Here is a 16,291-nt window from a genome sequence, read left to right on the forward strand (position 1 = left end):
TATTCTTTCACTTTCTATACACCTCCGTATATTCGTAGGATATTCTAGGTATTCATTCTGACATGTATATAAGGAGCCTGTACCGCTCAATAACAAGCCAGACTCGAGCTGGTCTTTCCTCACTCACTTTCCTCTCGTCTGTCTCCTCAGCTTTGTCGTAGCTCAGTCCAGTTGGATTGTTAGTTGCTGACACTTCCTTTCTCACGCCGGCGCGATTTCTTGATTAGAATATTCGTAAACTACGAGGCCTAAATAGGGGTACATTAGCCAGATGCCGCAATGGCTTTGGGATGCCACAACATACACAGCGCCGAGTATCTCACGTAATTTGCTGTCTGCCTAGATATATGCATGACAATCTCGCATTTTCCAAGGCGGGAGCTTGAGTGTCCGAGCAAAGTGACAGTGCAAATGCAGCGTTGCCATGGCGGGGATCAGCATTCACGGCAATCACCGAGAACCCTAACCCAGGACTCGCAGGCAGTCGCACACGTGCTGTAGAACACCCATGCTCCAAATCTGAAATTTACGGGCTCATAGTAAGTTGGCGCTACCATTCTAACTGAACGTGGCGCAAACTGAGGGAGACACGTATAAAGTCGATGACTTGGCTTGGTTTGTATCATTATGGCCTTCTCTGCAGGTGTATCGATTTCGGAAGCCCAATTAAGCCCCGAATAATGTGGTACTCATCTCATAGTGGCATAGTAAGTTATCACAGTGTACAAACTTATATTGCTTCCCCCCGAGGCGCATTCCCGGGTGTCGACACAGTCTACTCGCAGTCCTAAGTCCTTAGCGACCCCTAAGCATCGCCGAAATCTGCGACATACATATGGTGAGCCAGCGCATTGGAGTCTGCGGGCCCCGTCCAAGGGGCTCAGCCGGCGACCCTTTCACCGTGCCTACCTAGTCGGCTGCCTCCGCGTGCACCGACAGCGTCTCCTCACCGTTGGCGACAATGCTACGGGCAAGGTCCGCAAGCTTGGTATAGCTTGGCGGGGGCTGCTGAACGGCGAAGTAGGGTTTGTCTGGAGCACATTCGCGGATGCGAAGCACTTGCAGCCAAGGACAAAGCCCGCGAGCGCTATGGGACGTCAGCTTGTGCTGGATGGAAGACCTCGTAGCACAGGGTGAGCTCCTCGACAGACCGTAGGAACGATGACAACTGTTCCCAGTCCACGGCATCCTACAGCGATGCCGAGTTCAAAATCACGATGAGCGTGGCTGTCACATCCGCCAGTGGCAGACGAGGCAGCAAGCCGACTATGAACGTCTTATGATCCGTATTGAGAGAGAGAGCTGGAAGAATGTGGAGCTGCGGGAGAATGACCCTAGAGCGGATAGCGGGAGCCGTTCGCGCAGAGATTGACAAGGACACCGAAGTTGAGGTCTCCTCTGCTGGTGGCCACGCGCAGAGGCCGAAGGGATGGGTCGTCGAGATCGCTTCAGGCGTCGATTTTGGCAGACAGCTGCCCTCGCCGTGCCGGATATGTGCCAGCTGGATAGCTGTTTGAAGCCGAGACATGGCGGTGGAAGGCGGATGTGTGATGCGGTAGAGAAAGGGGAAGCCTGCGAGGGCGCTCCGCTCGTTGAGCAGTTGCAGCCGAGGGAGGTCGACCGTGCATCACAGCCCTGGTAGGTAAGTATCGCGACCCTGGCGCCAGTCCGCTTCTCTGCTGATTGTATTCGATAGCGCGAGCTCTTCAAGGTGCCGCATCGATCGCAGGATAGCAAGGAGCTCATCATATCACTCACAGAACATTTTCCCATTAGTGTGCACTACTAGGCGGGCGGGAAGTGTATGTACACGCCGCAATTCTCACTACAGCATACAGAAAATATAGGGGCGTTCAAAGTTCGCTTTGGAGGCGCTTCGGACTCGCTTTGATGAAACCGAAACTTCGAAGCGGCGCGGTTTCGGGTTTCTGATGCAACGATTCGGGCTGAATCGTGCTGAAGCGCGTTCGAGGTCCATCAGGGGGACCACCCATGTTTAAAGAATTGTTAGAGGTTACAGGTGTTGCAAATGTGGATGCGCATATTGCAATGTTGTCTCACATCTCTAACATACCTTAACATCCCTAACATAGGGTGTGATCGTCCGCCGAAGCGTCTAGGGCCTCTTCGCACGCCGCATTTTGCTCACCTCACGCTAGCTTTCTAGACCACCCCGCTTCGTCCAGACCTGACTCGCTCCTCTCCCTCTTCTTCCCGTGCTACTGCATCAATTTTGTAGCAGCCCCATGCACATGGCATGGTGACAGTAGGATTGATTTTTATTTATTTATTTCGCTACCTGTTTTCTGCATGTTATAGTGAACAGCGCAGCCCCATACAAGCATATATATTTCTCGGCCGCTCTATGGTGCATGCCAACAGATAATTTTTTGTAAGTATCTTCGCTCCCTGAGAGCATGCAGGAAACCCGCTGTAGGTATAATAAGAGCACATATCAATCGTTAGGAATGAGGCGAATGCACTCCTCATGCCGCCAGCAATCGAATTTTTACTCCCTCACGGCATCCAAAGTCTACACACGCTTCAGCCGCGTTTCACTTCGTTCGAAGTGACTCTCGATGCGGCCGTGAAGACCCCCGCAAGCGATCACCATCAACGTCGAACGTGACGATATTGGCAGCGTGACATGCACAGGAAACAGTGATAATGCGGATGATGACTTACTAGCACAGAGAAGTCTTAGACACACCTCGCGCATGATAATGGAGAGCGACTTAGAATATACTGGGCTGGCATACTTGGTACACACTGTGTGCAGAATTCAAGCGAAGGAAAGGGAACGATGGAGACCGAGACCAAGAAGTCTTCGATAGATATACAGAGCTTCTTTGAGACCCAAACGGTGCGGAAACACTCGTTGTGCACAGATAGGTGGCGTGCGCTACAACTATCAACGGAACACGCATCCCACGCAGTCCAGTGTCAAGGTGCTGTCTGACACCGGTTCCTGGAGTTAGTTATTCGCAAACATCAGATCACAGGAGAAATCAAGTAGTAGGGCAAGGGAGCTGACTTTATGACCAAGCTGTTGAAGACCCTACAAGTGAAGGGATCTGTCAGAGAACGGCGAGTGCATGCAAAAGTGTAGGGTGCGACGTACGGCTGGGACAGGAACAGCAGCTGTCATGCTGCTCAGAGCGACGACTACGAGAGCCACGTAGGTAGAGAGTATAGCAACAAGCTTCATCGGTTTCTATCGAAGAGAAGGTGTCTCGCAGAAGCAAATTGTCGCAAAGCTCAAGGGGGAGAAAGCGGTAGATGCAGGCAGCACCTCAGGCTGAGCGCAGCCACTTAAGTATGTGTACATTCGATCACCCAGACACCCGCCCTTCCCGTCACTTTCCGCGTACATCAGGAAACAGGACTTGGCTCCATAGTGCTCCAAAATGCTCCTGTAGCACTCTGTCACACTGTGGAGCCAAGTTGCGTTTATGATGTACACAGCTGCACGGATGAGATTGTGGAGGTCAAGATCTGGCAAATTTTGTGATTCGGGGTTTCGTGATCTTTGAGGCTTGATTTTTGTCTGAGATTCATTTGACAGAAATCACCGTTTTGTCCAATAGGAGCATTCAGAGTGTGCGCGCAAAACCAATGATCTCATTCCGGATTCACTACGTCTTACGCGTTGGCTACCGTGCACAAAAATATCGTGCTACCGCGACAAACCAGTATATTGATGTGCAGTCCACGCTCGAGGCCTGGTGCCGGCAGTGTTGCGACAACCGTCGTATATACGTTTGACCGTTCGTGGAACCATTTTAACGTCTCGTAGTGTTTATATTCGTAACGGTAATACTGATGACATCGCGATATTGCCGAAATTGGTAGAAATTGTAGTATATCAAAAAAACTCTTTCCACGGCCAAACACAGTCAGCCGTCAGCATAGACTCATTAGATACCGTGCGGCCGAGATACCTGTGGCCCTTCAGAGCCGCCAATCATAGCGAGTCTGTCTCATGCGCCCCTCACGTATGTGGCAATATAAGAATCCTGAGCTGAAATGGCGATAAATTTCGATATTGGTACATGATTTCAGGGCATAGAACAACCCTTAATGGTACAAGAGACGATCCTAAAATCTTTCACAAGTTATGCCTTGGTATCCATCACACGTTCAAGCCATCCTTCTTTTTCCAACAGTCAGCCCACGCCTAAGCGTGCAATTCTCCGAGCGGTTCAAGAGTATCCGTGGAAGTACTGAGCTAACGCAGATTTGCCCTCACGTACATAGAAACTCCGCAAGCAGCTCGCCTTGTATAGCGACTGCCCATGCTTCGCGCGTGGCAACACCTTGAAGAAATTGTAAGATCTTCGCGGCAGGCTGGAGGGTTCGGTAGTTAGGGAGCCGGGCCATTCAACAGTGGCGGTCCACCCACCACTCGCTTGAAATTCTCGGGTCTCATTGGCTGCAGCAGCCTCGACAGCATGAAGCCAGTCTTTTCATGGCACTGTGTGGAGAGGTTGCTGGCTGAGCTGACTGTTGCTATATTCAAATGTTAAGCGCCACTGTGTAGGACTCTGAGAATGGACGATATCAACAAGCTCGGGAGGGGGCTTGTCCGACGTGCCGATGAGGTTGATAAGTGCAGCAGCCACCATTCTACTGGGATCCAAGACACGATTTAGAGGGTAAATCAGACCCACACCGTGCGTGTCAGTGCCAGAGTACGCATGCTCCAAGGAGAGGAGGCACGTACAAGGATAAAAGTATCTGCTGCAACTCTCCCGTTGACTGAGCCATGTTGCCTGTAGACTGTAGTATGTCGAGAAGATCGACGTTGGTGGGTACAGACCCAACGGCACATGTAATGAGCCTGCGCCATGCAGACTTACCTTTTTCGTTTCTGCTTATGTAATATGTTATTTTTCCTCTTTCAAAGCTATCTTCATTTTTGTGGCTCGCATTGGGACAGTTGTCGCGGGGGAGCCATGCCTCTCCACTTCCTGTAATAATGTACATAGTAACATTTAACACACCCTGGATCTGCCTTTGTCAGCTTATTCTCCTGTTCTTCACGCAGCGTGTCCCGAGCCGATTGCTGAGAAGCTGTATTGCAAGCTCACTCGAACACGCTGATTGCACGCATCATCCCACTTCTGAAATTGAGGGACCGGCTCAAAGGAAACGGAAGCGTCACGAACGACTTCTAGGGAGGGGGGCACCCTAAGCCTTGTGCGCTGCTCTGCCCCATTGCAGAGCCATCATGCATCGTTTCGAAATTCCAATGGCGGAGGACGTTAAAGGTGAGACGAAAGCGCAGTACTCGTGTCAAGGCTTTGAGTTGTCTGTGGGAAGCTCTGGCAGGCGCGGGTTTTATGGCGTCCGCAAGTTGTTCCTTAACGGTCACCATCGACCAGCATGCCAATCTTTGCTGCCGCCAAGTCCGTCTATCGCTCGACGTTACCCAGGTCGTAGCATAACTGGAAGCATCAAAGCCAGACCAGAAGGCGACTTCAACTTCGCATCACACGTCACGAAGGCGTTGAAGGACGCGACGCCCACTATCCCGACGAGGAGGCGGCACCATGTCGAGGGCATTGTAAAAACTAGGCGGGTTGAGTCTGGCGCAGGGAATCAGGTCGGGAGCGGGATGAGTTCTAGGCTGGGCGCGGTCGACACTCAGGGAGTTGGAGCGGAAACGCGGGCACAAGTGACCTATAAAGAGAAAGCCTTCACAGGTACGTACACTACGCAGACGCATACATGCCCCGATATTGACGTTGAGCGGCAGAACTCACGAATACACAGATGACTAAACCTCAGCGACTCTAGTATACCTGGACGAACATGCTCTTTTGTGGCTACTCCGCAACAACTGCGTCTGCCAGGGGTAGTAGCGCACCTTAAAGCACTGCTCTACGTCGAAATGAGCGTCACGACCACGCCGGATGCGCTCCTCAGACTCTTCATCTTGCTCCCGACACATCCAACTGTCGTGTAACCGCTTTTGAGCGTCATCAAATTGCAGCGCTCCACGTACCAGTCCGCTGAGTTGCTCAGCACGAACGTCGTCGGGCATATCGAATCGACGCAGGACTCGCTTGGCTATGATGGCGCTTCGCTAAGGGCAGAGAAGAGGCGGTGGTGCGTGCATGGAAAGCCCCAGAGGACAAAAGCTCCGCAGGTGCGCATCCTACTCAAAGGTATACACAGCTCCGTTGCTAATGGTGTTCAGATGCAGAGTTCATTAATCAACGCAGGACGAAGTAGCTCAATCAGAACGACTGCTCTATGGCAAGCAAGGTGCCTGTCGTTGAGGGTGGCGGCGATGTCGAAGCGGCATGCTCCAAGCCTGCGTTTAGTCGGCACGAACGCCTCTGCGTGCAACCACACAGTCCTATTCATTCTCAGCCGTCGAGCATTAAGTCGGCGTCGCCAAGGCGGTGCTTATTCGCACGTGAACCCATCAGACTACCGGACGCTATCGTCATCCACATTAGCTCGAGGCGAAATATAAGTCTCACCGGCCTATCGTTCGGCCCCGTGTGGACAGGAAGGCGCGCGAACAAAGGTCTCCCAACGCAAAGCGAGAGATCTGGGCGCGAAGATGAATCAACGCCTGACTTGGATACGAGTTGGATCGCGAAGCCCCAGTTATTCGGTGGTGCCTGGTGCAGTACACATCGACAGATAAACCCAGACTTCTCGGCGATGTAATCATGCTTCCCCTAGTCTTCGCAGAGACGGGCAGTGTAGGCGGACGCGCCAACATGCACGGCGCGGCAGCGAAGACCGGATAGCCTCTTCATGCGATAGCCTTCAACCTGCGCAAGTTGTTCCAATCGGTGCTCCCGATAGCTTCATCCTTGATCCGGTCGATGGCCTGTATCGCTGCACTCCTCCTCATCCGCCGCGGTTGATAGATCAAAATGGTGGGATGTGCGTCCCTGTCGCCCGCTAGCATCACTTTCTGTCCGCCATCGCATCCGTCAGTTGCCTGGAAATCGGATCGTTGAGGACCCAGGGCAGGGGTTGAACGGCTCTTTCGCTCCCTTCCACGACTTCGACACGGTGCTAGCGCCGGCAACAGCGGCGTTTGCCTCTTGAACGCGAAAACGGTTGACATTAAAGCAGAAAGGCAGGGTTTTGACTTCCGCGTCAATTTCAGGCTCGAGCGTCACCGTCACCCACACGTAGAGTGACGCTCTATGCGAAATAGACGTCGTAAAATCATTGTATATCTCTAGCAATTTAGAGCACAATACATTAGCAACTGCTTGTTAGTCTGTACGTGGATATTGTCCCGCATGTTCTTTGTCAGCGGAACCGACTATCATCCTTGACTCTGAGTCCCTGCATGCACCTTACCGAAAGTCGCCTGTCATCTAGCTACCAATGGAGGAGCGATGGTTTATTCCTTCCATCATTTAAGAGGCTGCTTTGTGAGTCTAGCAACGGGGCACGAAAGCGTAGGTCGTTTGCATGACGTACGCGGAGGCAGAGAGTCCAAGGGTTAGGGTTTTCGTGCCGTCTTATAGGCGCGGGCATCGTGGCGTCCGGAGGCTGCTCCACTACCACCGTTGAGCCGCATATCGACGTCCGCTGCCGCCAAACTCATAAATAAATATACGTCTACTGGCTTGGAGCTTCGCTTACGCCGAATTTTGGACTTCATCACACTCGCTCCTCTCTCTTTCACGTCTTATGGGCGTCTCCTAACGCGAAATGAAGGACTAGATACAGTAGCTCTGATAGCCACCACACCCGCCGTTACAATATATCTCTTGCGTAGATCCCACTTATCGATTCTCAACAGAGCGCTGCAAGACCCCTCGCCGCCTCCGTATGGGCCCACGACATTGGGATAAGGCAAAGCCTCGTCTCCCTCTTATACCGGCAGCGTTCACACCAGGTTCCGTCGGAAGGACACTAGAACAGGAGTTCTTGAAAGGCGAGCCAGATGGATATCTCAGCCGTATGCTGTACTGTGCAGAGACGTCAGGGTACGCGACGGTCGTCATCATGACAGGGCAGCGACGTCCATGCGGCAAGCTAGGCCATGCTTAGCTGTCAGAGGCGTGTGTTTTCCCCCTCTCTGTGAGTTACTGTACCTCATCTCTATCCTTTGTGCAGGAAGAACGATTCTCAGAGCGCATGGCCGTGTTCGCGAGAACTGAAATGATCGTGCTACGATCACGGATACGCGATCTGCTGGAAGACGACACCACCTTCGCGTCATCAGGGCGCAGCGCCCCCACTTTTTACACCAGTCCACTGGGTTGCTCGGCGCTGTCGTCAACCATGTTAACTCGAAGCGGGACTTACTCGCTTACGATTGTGCTTCCATATTAATTGGTGATTTGATTCGTATTCCCTCGCCACTTCAAATGCGGCGCATTCGGGATAAGACAAACTGCCTCAAGCTTTGAAACAGCGTTGTCCTTGATTGATCACTCGCGTATAACGTACGTGTCTTCGAAGTCTTGGGTGAGATCGAGATAGATACCAGTACATACGCGAATTGGGACGCGATAAATACCAATGGCTACGACGCCGGCGTTAAGCAGCTTAATAACTCGTAACTATTGACTATCATGCACTCGAACTCGTGGGTTGGCCATACATTGGAATCTGTTTGAATGAGGGTACGTCGAGCCGCCGTGGCGAGGCATGGGGCGGGGTGTTTGTCTATCAGATAGCTGTGGAAGATCCAACCCCCATTTGGCCCGAGAAAACTAACGAGCCGATGACATCCCCTTCGCTTGCACATTCGGCGGACCGCAACGCTAGAGCGGCGTCGGCTTCGATTGTCTCGTCCCGATATGCAGACGTTGGGCCCGCTAGGTGTGCGAAATCCTCCTCGTGCCCCTCCCGGGACTCTTCTGCCACACAGCTGTCGTCGTCACCATTGTTCTTATCTCTCTCTGATTGGCCATGGCCGAGAGGCTCTCCGATGTTCCCGAGGAAATCAGAGGGCACCCGGAAGCTGGCAGAGAAGCGGGAAAAGTGCTGGGCATCTGAGTTGCTTTCGTAGGTGGTGCGGTTGAGCTGACGGAGATTGAGGATGAAGCGCTGCACCAGCAGAAGGGGCTGTAAACAAGAATGCTTGGTCAATTGACATCGCTGCCATCCTGACTTGTGAGATATATACCATGTATTGAATGAAGGCGTCTGCATAATTGCCCTATAGACGGAAAGTCAGAAATATCTAGGATAAGTATGTTCTGGCACTGATCACCCCCGTGACACTGGTCTGAGAGAATGTGAGGAGTTCTAGGATGCTTATAGCTAGAAGGGCGCTGAGAGTTCATGTTTCAGATGAAGTCGTTAGGAAGAGTCCTAGTGCCTACTAGCAGCTTACAGAAAGTACAGGGTACCTAGAGAGACGACGCGTAAGCCATGTCGTTCACGCGTGAGAAAGAGACATGTACTTGTCGTCTCGGAGCAGCACAGCTGATATAGACAAGCCAAGCTTTAGCTGCCGCATCTCCTTGAAGTGTCTGAACGACTTGATCCATGTCAGCAAGAGGACGATGACGTCCGCGGCAATCAAGCTGCATCTCGTAAAATAGAGCACTAGAGGCATGTACACGGCGATTAAGAATAGGAGCCTGAGCAAGACAGACTCACTCCTAAATGAGCAGTTAGCATAGGGACAACTGATATAACAAGTCTGTGCATACTCTGTGTTTAGCTTCGGCAGGATATTGACAACCACAGTGCATCCAACGATCAGTGGAGTGTCCACGTATCCGAGTACAGTACGTGCCCATAGGAACTAAATCTGAATCAGTATAAGAGGTTCGCACAACTCGTGAAAGAATGACGTACAACGTTTGTTCCAACCGGAACTACTCCGAGTATCAGTACAACGGCGAGAAAGACATATTTCATCCGTGATCCCTGCCAGAGTGCGTACACACGCAGAGCAGAGAATACTATTAGAAGATCATTTCAATGACATGTAACCCAATAGCAAGTATGCTGATACCACTCACATGAGACCAAGGCTGTACCGATCAAGTACACAAGCATGTTCAGTATATAAGCCGATTTGCACCTTGTGATGAATGCGGTAACTTGTGAGAGACAAATCTATGAAACGGAGTGTACGCCTGTAGAGCAGTGCTGTAAGGTCAGTCTACCGATATCTTTGAGCATTAGCGGACTCACACTGTGCTTGTTCCGAGGCCGTAGCATTAAGAATCGGGCCGAGGATCATGAGCCACCGAGTGGTGAGTAACAGCACCGACGTGACTGTAAACTTCCTTCTCCACACCGCGGAGATCTCTTGGTCAAGCGTTACGCCGTATTCGTAAATTACAAGGCCTGAAAAGAAAGTTGCTCAGCCCAGTGCCTCCAGGGCTTTGGGACGTCATAGCATACACAGCACCGAGTATGCCACATAGTCGCTTGTCAACCTAGGTACATATAGTATGCGTCAGTGGCAGAGTACGCATAGTCCGAGGGAAGAAAACCCATACGCAGATGAAAGCTCCTGCTGCGTATCTTCGTTTGACTGAGCCATGTCGCCTGTAGTGTGCTGACTCGAAGAAGGTCCACGTCAGCCGATGCAGACCTAACCGCACACTCGCCTGCATTTTATATAGCTGCTGCCTCTAGAACCGGCTCGGAGTGAAAATACCATGTATCAGCTTAGAGCTATCATTTGACAGTTGCTACTTGTTATGACAGTTGGGCGCGCCAGTCGTGATGCGCTCTCTAGCCAATATCGGTGCATTGTGATTATTAGTGTCACCAATGACTGCCGTAAGATTTTGGAAGAATGCGTCACTCGGGGTGGACGAGTAAGCCATCTTTCCCCTGTAAACAGATATTGGGCCATGCGACAGAAATCTATCGAAGAAACAGCTTCAAGTTAGCAAGGCTCAGAGATCTAGGAGAACTCACGGGAACTCGAACACAAAATAAGACTACAGGCGGATCACAGAATACGCAGCTGTGAGCAAGCATCTCTGAACTGTAGCTCAATTCAGGCTTCGGTCATTTGGCTTGCTGGCTTCGCTCAATGGCCAACATTGAGCGATTGCACGCGAATAAAGGGGTATGACAGAAACAATGAGGCATATTTGCGGGGTGGAGGCATCATCACGACCCGGCATCAATCATCTCTGCCTCACTAGCCGCATCAAGCCTCAACGTCTCAACACTACTCCTGGAACAAACGGAGGCTCGCCGTCTGGCGCGCCCTGTCTCCAGACTATTTGTGCAACCGGCTGCAAGCTGCAACTTGTTCGTGAAGCACTGGGTACCAAAATTCAGGAACGCACAGTTGCGGCTCGCAATAATGTTGCAGGGAAGCGGTGTGTAGCAATCGTTTGCGTCCTGAGCGAGTCAAGGCCCAAGGGCAACTCAGCAGCCTAGGCGGGCGCTGCATTCACGTGACATTCCGGCGCTTTTTCTCTGGCCTTATTTGACCTTATCTGTGTTGCAAAATTTCCGTCGAGGTAGACGCCTAAGATTGCATTAAAATCGTATCAAAACCGCCTTATGAGGCAAAGTGAGGGCCTCATCAGGAAAATTTCGTGTCGTGATGCACATCACGATGCCCAAACGAGGCTTGTGAGAGAAAAGATCGCTATTGATGCATCATGATTTCGGGAAAGATCTGCGGAATTGGGTCGGCGAGATACATTTTACCTGAGCTATAGCGCAGTCAATTCGTCCGTTCTCCGTTCTTCATCGTGCCGGATGTCGACTTGCGCCTTTGCCAAGTCTGATGATAACTCGACACTTGTAGTGTCCTCATTATAATCTTTTCGTTGCTAGGTCTTTGTCTTCCGACGCTATGAAGTGCCTCGTCGCCTTGCGCAGGACCACGACATCCATCGGAGCGAGCCGAAACCACCGTCCCACTATTTGTATCAACAGCTCCCACGTTCAGTTTTGCCAGCAGAACAGTGAAACATGCATGTACCGCAGGCTAAGCCAGACACATATGCGCGAAGACGTTCGAACAGACAGTTGAATGTCGATCATCACCTCAGGCGCAGACATACATGGGTATTGAAAACGTGCGTTTATCCCTTAACACGCGGGCCTATGAAGCTCACGCCTAGTTTTCTGTAGGCCCAGAGGTTTGCAGAGCATACTGGCGCGTGCTCGCGCACCTGAATACCTATGTATTCGCCCCGCACCACCACACCGGGACATGAAAAAGACATTATGAGGATATGGGTGCCACGACAGAACTGCGACTGTCATGCGCTCGCGCTGCTTTAGCTCAGCCTCGTCGAACCCTTCACCAGCCTCGCTGAGTCGCAGAATTTAGCCACCCGCCAGCGCACCAAGCTGCCCGAACTCGCTGTTGTCACAGACGACGCGGGATACAAAGTGCCGGCAGAGCGGGGTGGCACGTATGTGCTCGCACGAAAGCGCAAGCTCCGCTCGCTGAAGCTCTGAAACACATCTAGTCGTCGACATTTCCCTCCTGTGAAACCTACACGTTCTTGAAGTCCTGGGCAAGAGTATAATTGCTCAGGAGGTACTTTTAGCTGCCATCTTGCCCCTCGGCACAGATCTAGAGTCATGGACGACAAGTTCGAACGCGAGCGGTTCCTGGTCTTCGCGCTGTCCACGATTACTACCTCACCTTTGTTCATCTGGTCCCGCAACTGTATCTGTCTGGCATCCGCCGCAGGTTTAGTTAGTCCTGTTGAAACGCCAGGGCCTAGATCACACCGAGGTCGACAGCAGCCTGATCTTCGCGCCAAGGAACGAACAAGGTGGCGGTGATGGGCGTAGTGGACCTACTGTTGTACGTCTATTTGGTATATATGCGGTCCTCAGAGCGCAACAGCTGCCGTACCTACGAAAGATTTCATCGCCGACACAGCTCGGGCTCGGTGTAACTAAGTCCACGTGGACCACATCATGAAAATGCGCATGGTGACGTGCACAACAGCTATCTACGCTCGGGGTAAGTCGCAAACTGCCGGCAGTGTAACCGACAATGATGCTAGGAGGCTATGCCCAACTCCGCAGCAGAGATCGTGAGCTCAGTGGTTGACAGCCTCCTAGTCCACAAACGCTGGCCGCGCCTCCGCTTGCTCACACTAACAACCTTCTGGTGTTCACTGCAGGCCGACTCGTACGTTACCTCGTCCCTACCTGCTGTCCATGTCAACTCATGATTCCCTAGTCCAACTGCCTCGCTAGGTCTAGCCATTGCTGCACACCAGTGCCATCATTGCCTACATGGAATCTGCGGATGGCGTTCTCGACTTCCTTGGCCAAAATTTGACGTCCTCCTGCGTGCTTGCTACTGCTTTGTACGGCCCTACACGTGCTCTCTATGCTTCACTTGAGGGCGCAGGAGCGATAATTGACGCGTTCGCCATCGGTCTCTTCGTGCTCGACACCCTGGGATATTGTGCTACCAGCGCTGCACCTCGGCCTTGCGCCCGCCTCCTTTCGTGCGGGCGTCGTCTTCGCGGTCGACCTCTCGTGGTGATCATCTTCAAGGCGCGGGTTTTTATGATATCTGCTCCTTAGTAACCACCGCCTCGACATCAACTTCTACCGTCACCTTATCCGTCTACCACTCGACGCCGCCGAAGTCGCAGCTTCTACAGCGCCGGATACGGCCCTTCCCGTACGTGTTGCTCTCTGCTCTCTCGCATCGTACGGACATCTCAGAAACTACAGTCATGTCCAGGATCACAAGGGAAGCCATTTCAACTACGACGGCACCATCTCTAATGGTAAGAGCGCACCCTTCTTTTCTGTGACGGCTTAGTACTTCATTGGATTTACAGGCACAGGTGAACACTTGAGCTTACGCCTGCAGTCATTAACAGAATGTACCGTGCGATTCTCCCCGCTATATCTGCAGGGCGTGAGTGCTAACACAGCATCTATGCAGACTACTCCTGTGGCCGGCCTTCGCCATTGAGCGACCCGTTCGCTTGTGCATTTCACGGGACTCTAAAAGTCTGTGCAGAAAGCAGACTTTGTGGGCTCGTGCGGGATGGGCGTAGTACCAACGCTGCGGCTGAACGAACATCGACTTGAAATTTGTACGAGAGGCTTTGCCGTGCATTTTACAACAATGAATCAACGTAGCGGGATATTGACAACGAGAACGAGACTAAGACCGATGGTACATATGTGAACCGTGACGCGATAAATAAGGAAAGTCGTCCTCCTCGACACCAGTCTCAGGCGACCCAGCAATCGGCAGTTATCGACTGTTGTGCAATAATGACCTGGTCATGTACCAGAATCTGCTTGAACGAGGGTGCGTCAAGCTACCGTGGCAAAGCGAGGAGCGGGGTACTTGCCTAACGGGCGGCCGTAGACGGCCCAGCTACCATTCCGCGCGAGTAAGCGGGCGATTCGACGATGCCCTCCTTGCTGGCATGCTCGGCAAGCCGTAACACTGGAGCGGCTTCGGGTTCCGTTGGTTCGTCTCGATACGCCAACGACGGACCTTCTTGGTGTACGGAACCCTCCTCGAATCCGCCTCGTGGCTCTTCTGCCATGCAACTGTCGTTGCCACCATTGTCTTCAACTTGCTCCGATTGGCCGTACTCCAGAAGCTCTCCAATATTCCCGAGGAAACCAGAAGACATCCTGAAGCTGATGGAGAGGCGAGAGAATTGCTGTGCATCCGAGTTATCTTCACCGGCGGTACGATTGAGCTGGCGGAGGTTCAGGATGAAGCGCTGCACCAGTAGAGGGGGCTGCAGACGAGAATTTTCAGTCAATGGACATTCTGATCCAAGGAATAGTTACCATGTATTTGATGAAAATATTTGCGTAGGTGCCCTGTATACAATAAAATCGAAAATCAAATCAGAACTACACAAAATGGAAGTATATCTTGGCGCCAATCACAGTGTAAAAGTTGCTGTCGGAGAATGTGAGAAGATCCAGGATGTTTATAGCCAGAAGAACTCTGAAAGTTCATGGTAAAACAGAGTCATTAGAATAATCCGTCAAGGTGACGTCTAGTAGCTTACAGAAAATACAGGGTGCCTTGAAGAACGCCATGTGAGTAACATCAGACACAGACAAGAGAGAAGATGTGCTTGCCGTCTCGGAGCAACACAGCCGCGATAGATGGACCAAGGTTAAATTGTTGCATCCGCTTAAACTGGGTGAATGACTTGATCCACGTCAGCACGAGGACAAAAATATCGGTGGCGATCAAGCTGCATCTAGTGAGATAGAGCACTGCACACATGCACCCAATTATTAGGAGAAAAAGCTGTAGAAAGGCAGGCTCACTCCTGACAAAAGCGGTCAGCATAGAATCGAGCGGTACGAGAATTCTGCACATACTCTGTGTTCAGCTTTGGCGAGATGTTAATAGCCTCGGAGCATGCAACAATTTGCAGAGTGTTCACATATACAGCTATAGTACCTGACAATAGAAACTGAATTCAAATTAGTATACTCGACTGCATAACTTGTGAAAGAATAGCGCACGATATTTGTTCCAACTGGAACTGCTCCAAGAACAAGTAGGACAGCAAGGAAGAAATATCTTATCCGTGATCCCTGCCACAGCGCGTACACACGCAGAGCGGAGAATACTACAGTAAATATCAGTGCGGCTTCCTGCAATCCAACAGAAGGTGAGTGGGTACCACTCACATGAGACCAGGATTGTGCCCATCATGTACACAAGTATGGCTAGTATGTATGCTGGTCTGCACCTTATGGCAGATGAAGTGACTCGTGAAAGAAAATTCTACAGAATAGAGCGTACATCTGTAGAGCAGTACTATAAGATAGGTCAATTCTTGAGCATTGGCGGACTCACACCATGCTTGTTCCGATGGTACAACCTCAAGAAGCGGGCCAAGAAGCATGGTCCCCCGAGTGGCGAGCAGCAGCGTCGAGGTGATAGTAAACTTCCCGCCCCATACCACACTGATTTCTTGGTGGAGTGTTGTGAGGTATTCGTATACTACAAGACCTGAATAGGAAGGCGTTCAGCCTAGTGCTGCCGCCAGGGCTTTGGATCACTCTGACATACTCAGCATTGAGTATGCTACACAACTGTATGTCACCCTGGATACATATGGTGCATATCAACGGCAGAGCATGCATACTCCGGAGAGAGAGAACCGCACCCCATTTGAAGCTCCTGCTGTAAGCTTTCGTTTGATTGAGCCATGTCGCTTGTACTAGTCCAGTACTGAGTTGCAGGGGTTGGTGCAGACAAAACGGCACATGCGCCTGCTAATTATATGGACAATGACGTCCAGGATCAGCCTGCAATAACAATACTCCGCACCAGCTATCATTTGACAGTTGCCAACCGTTATCTCATATGATAGAAGAGCACCGGATA

At 51.5% G+C, this 16,291-nt stretch overlaps 4 protein-coding genes across 4 annotated transcripts; 2 read left to right on the forward strand and 2 right to left on the reverse strand.

Annotated features, from left to right (window-relative positions):
* Nucleotides 1-8,524: 8,524 nt before the first annotated feature.
* Nucleotides 8,525-10,666, reverse strand: PHACADRAFT_207573 (uncharacterized protein). The gene is made up of 11 exons (XM_007394084.1): nucleotides 10,557-10,666; nucleotides 10,452-10,510; nucleotides 10,354-10,388; nucleotides 10,141-10,296; nucleotides 9,799-9,818; nucleotides 9,651-9,745; nucleotides 9,399-9,599; nucleotides 9,318-9,344; nucleotides 9,206-9,266; nucleotides 9,119-9,151; nucleotides 8,525-9,057 (listed from the first exon to the last, which is right to left on the reverse strand). The coding sequence occupies exons 1-11, from the start codon at nucleotides 10,566-10,568 to the stop codon at nucleotides 8,659-8,661; spliced, it is 1,098 nt and encodes a 365-aa protein (XP_007394146.1). The 5' UTR covers nucleotides 10,569-10,666; the 3' UTR covers nucleotides 8,525-8,658.
* Nucleotides 10,667-12,046: 1,380 nt separating this feature from the next.
* On the forward strand, nucleotides 12,047-12,906 carry PHACADRAFT_253346 (uncharacterized protein). The gene has a single exon (XM_007394085.1). The coding sequence runs from the start codon at nucleotides 12,517-12,519 to the stop codon at nucleotides 12,721-12,723; it is 207 nt and encodes a 68-aa protein (XP_007394147.1). The 5' UTR covers nucleotides 12,047-12,516; the 3' UTR covers nucleotides 12,724-12,906.
* Nucleotides 12,907-13,118: 212 nt separating this feature from the next.
* On the forward strand, nucleotides 13,119-13,530 carry PHACADRAFT_253347 (uncharacterized protein). The gene has a single exon (XM_007394086.1). It carries the CDS (start codon nucleotides 13,186-13,188, stop codon nucleotides 13,480-13,482), a length of 297 nt encoding a protein of 98 aa, XP_007394148.1. The 5' UTR covers nucleotides 13,119-13,185; the 3' UTR covers nucleotides 13,483-13,530.
* Nucleotides 13,531-14,268: 738 nt separating this feature from the next.
* On the reverse strand, nucleotides 14,269-15,980 carry PHACADRAFT_207575 (uncharacterized protein; the record flags this gene model as incomplete). Its single annotated transcript, XM_007394087.1, has 6 exons — nucleotides 14,269-14,672; nucleotides 14,725-14,757; nucleotides 14,827-14,887; nucleotides 14,952-14,967; nucleotides 15,758-15,913; nucleotides 15,974-15,980. The coding sequence occupies 6 exons, from the start codon at nucleotides 15,978-15,980 to the stop codon at nucleotides 14,271-14,273; spliced, it is 675 nt and encodes a 224-aa protein (XP_007394149.1).
* Between the last annotated feature and the right edge of the window lie 311 nt (nucleotides 15,981-16,291).

The sequence above is a fragment of the Phanerochaete carnosa genome (assembly GCF_000300595.1).
Source record: "Phanerochaete carnosa HHB-10118-sp unplaced genomic scaffold PHACAscaffold_4, whole genome shotgun sequence".
In the NCBI taxonomy this organism is placed as follows: Eukaryota; Fungi; Basidiomycota; class Agaricomycetes; order Polyporales; family Phanerochaetaceae; genus Phanerochaete; species Phanerochaete carnosa.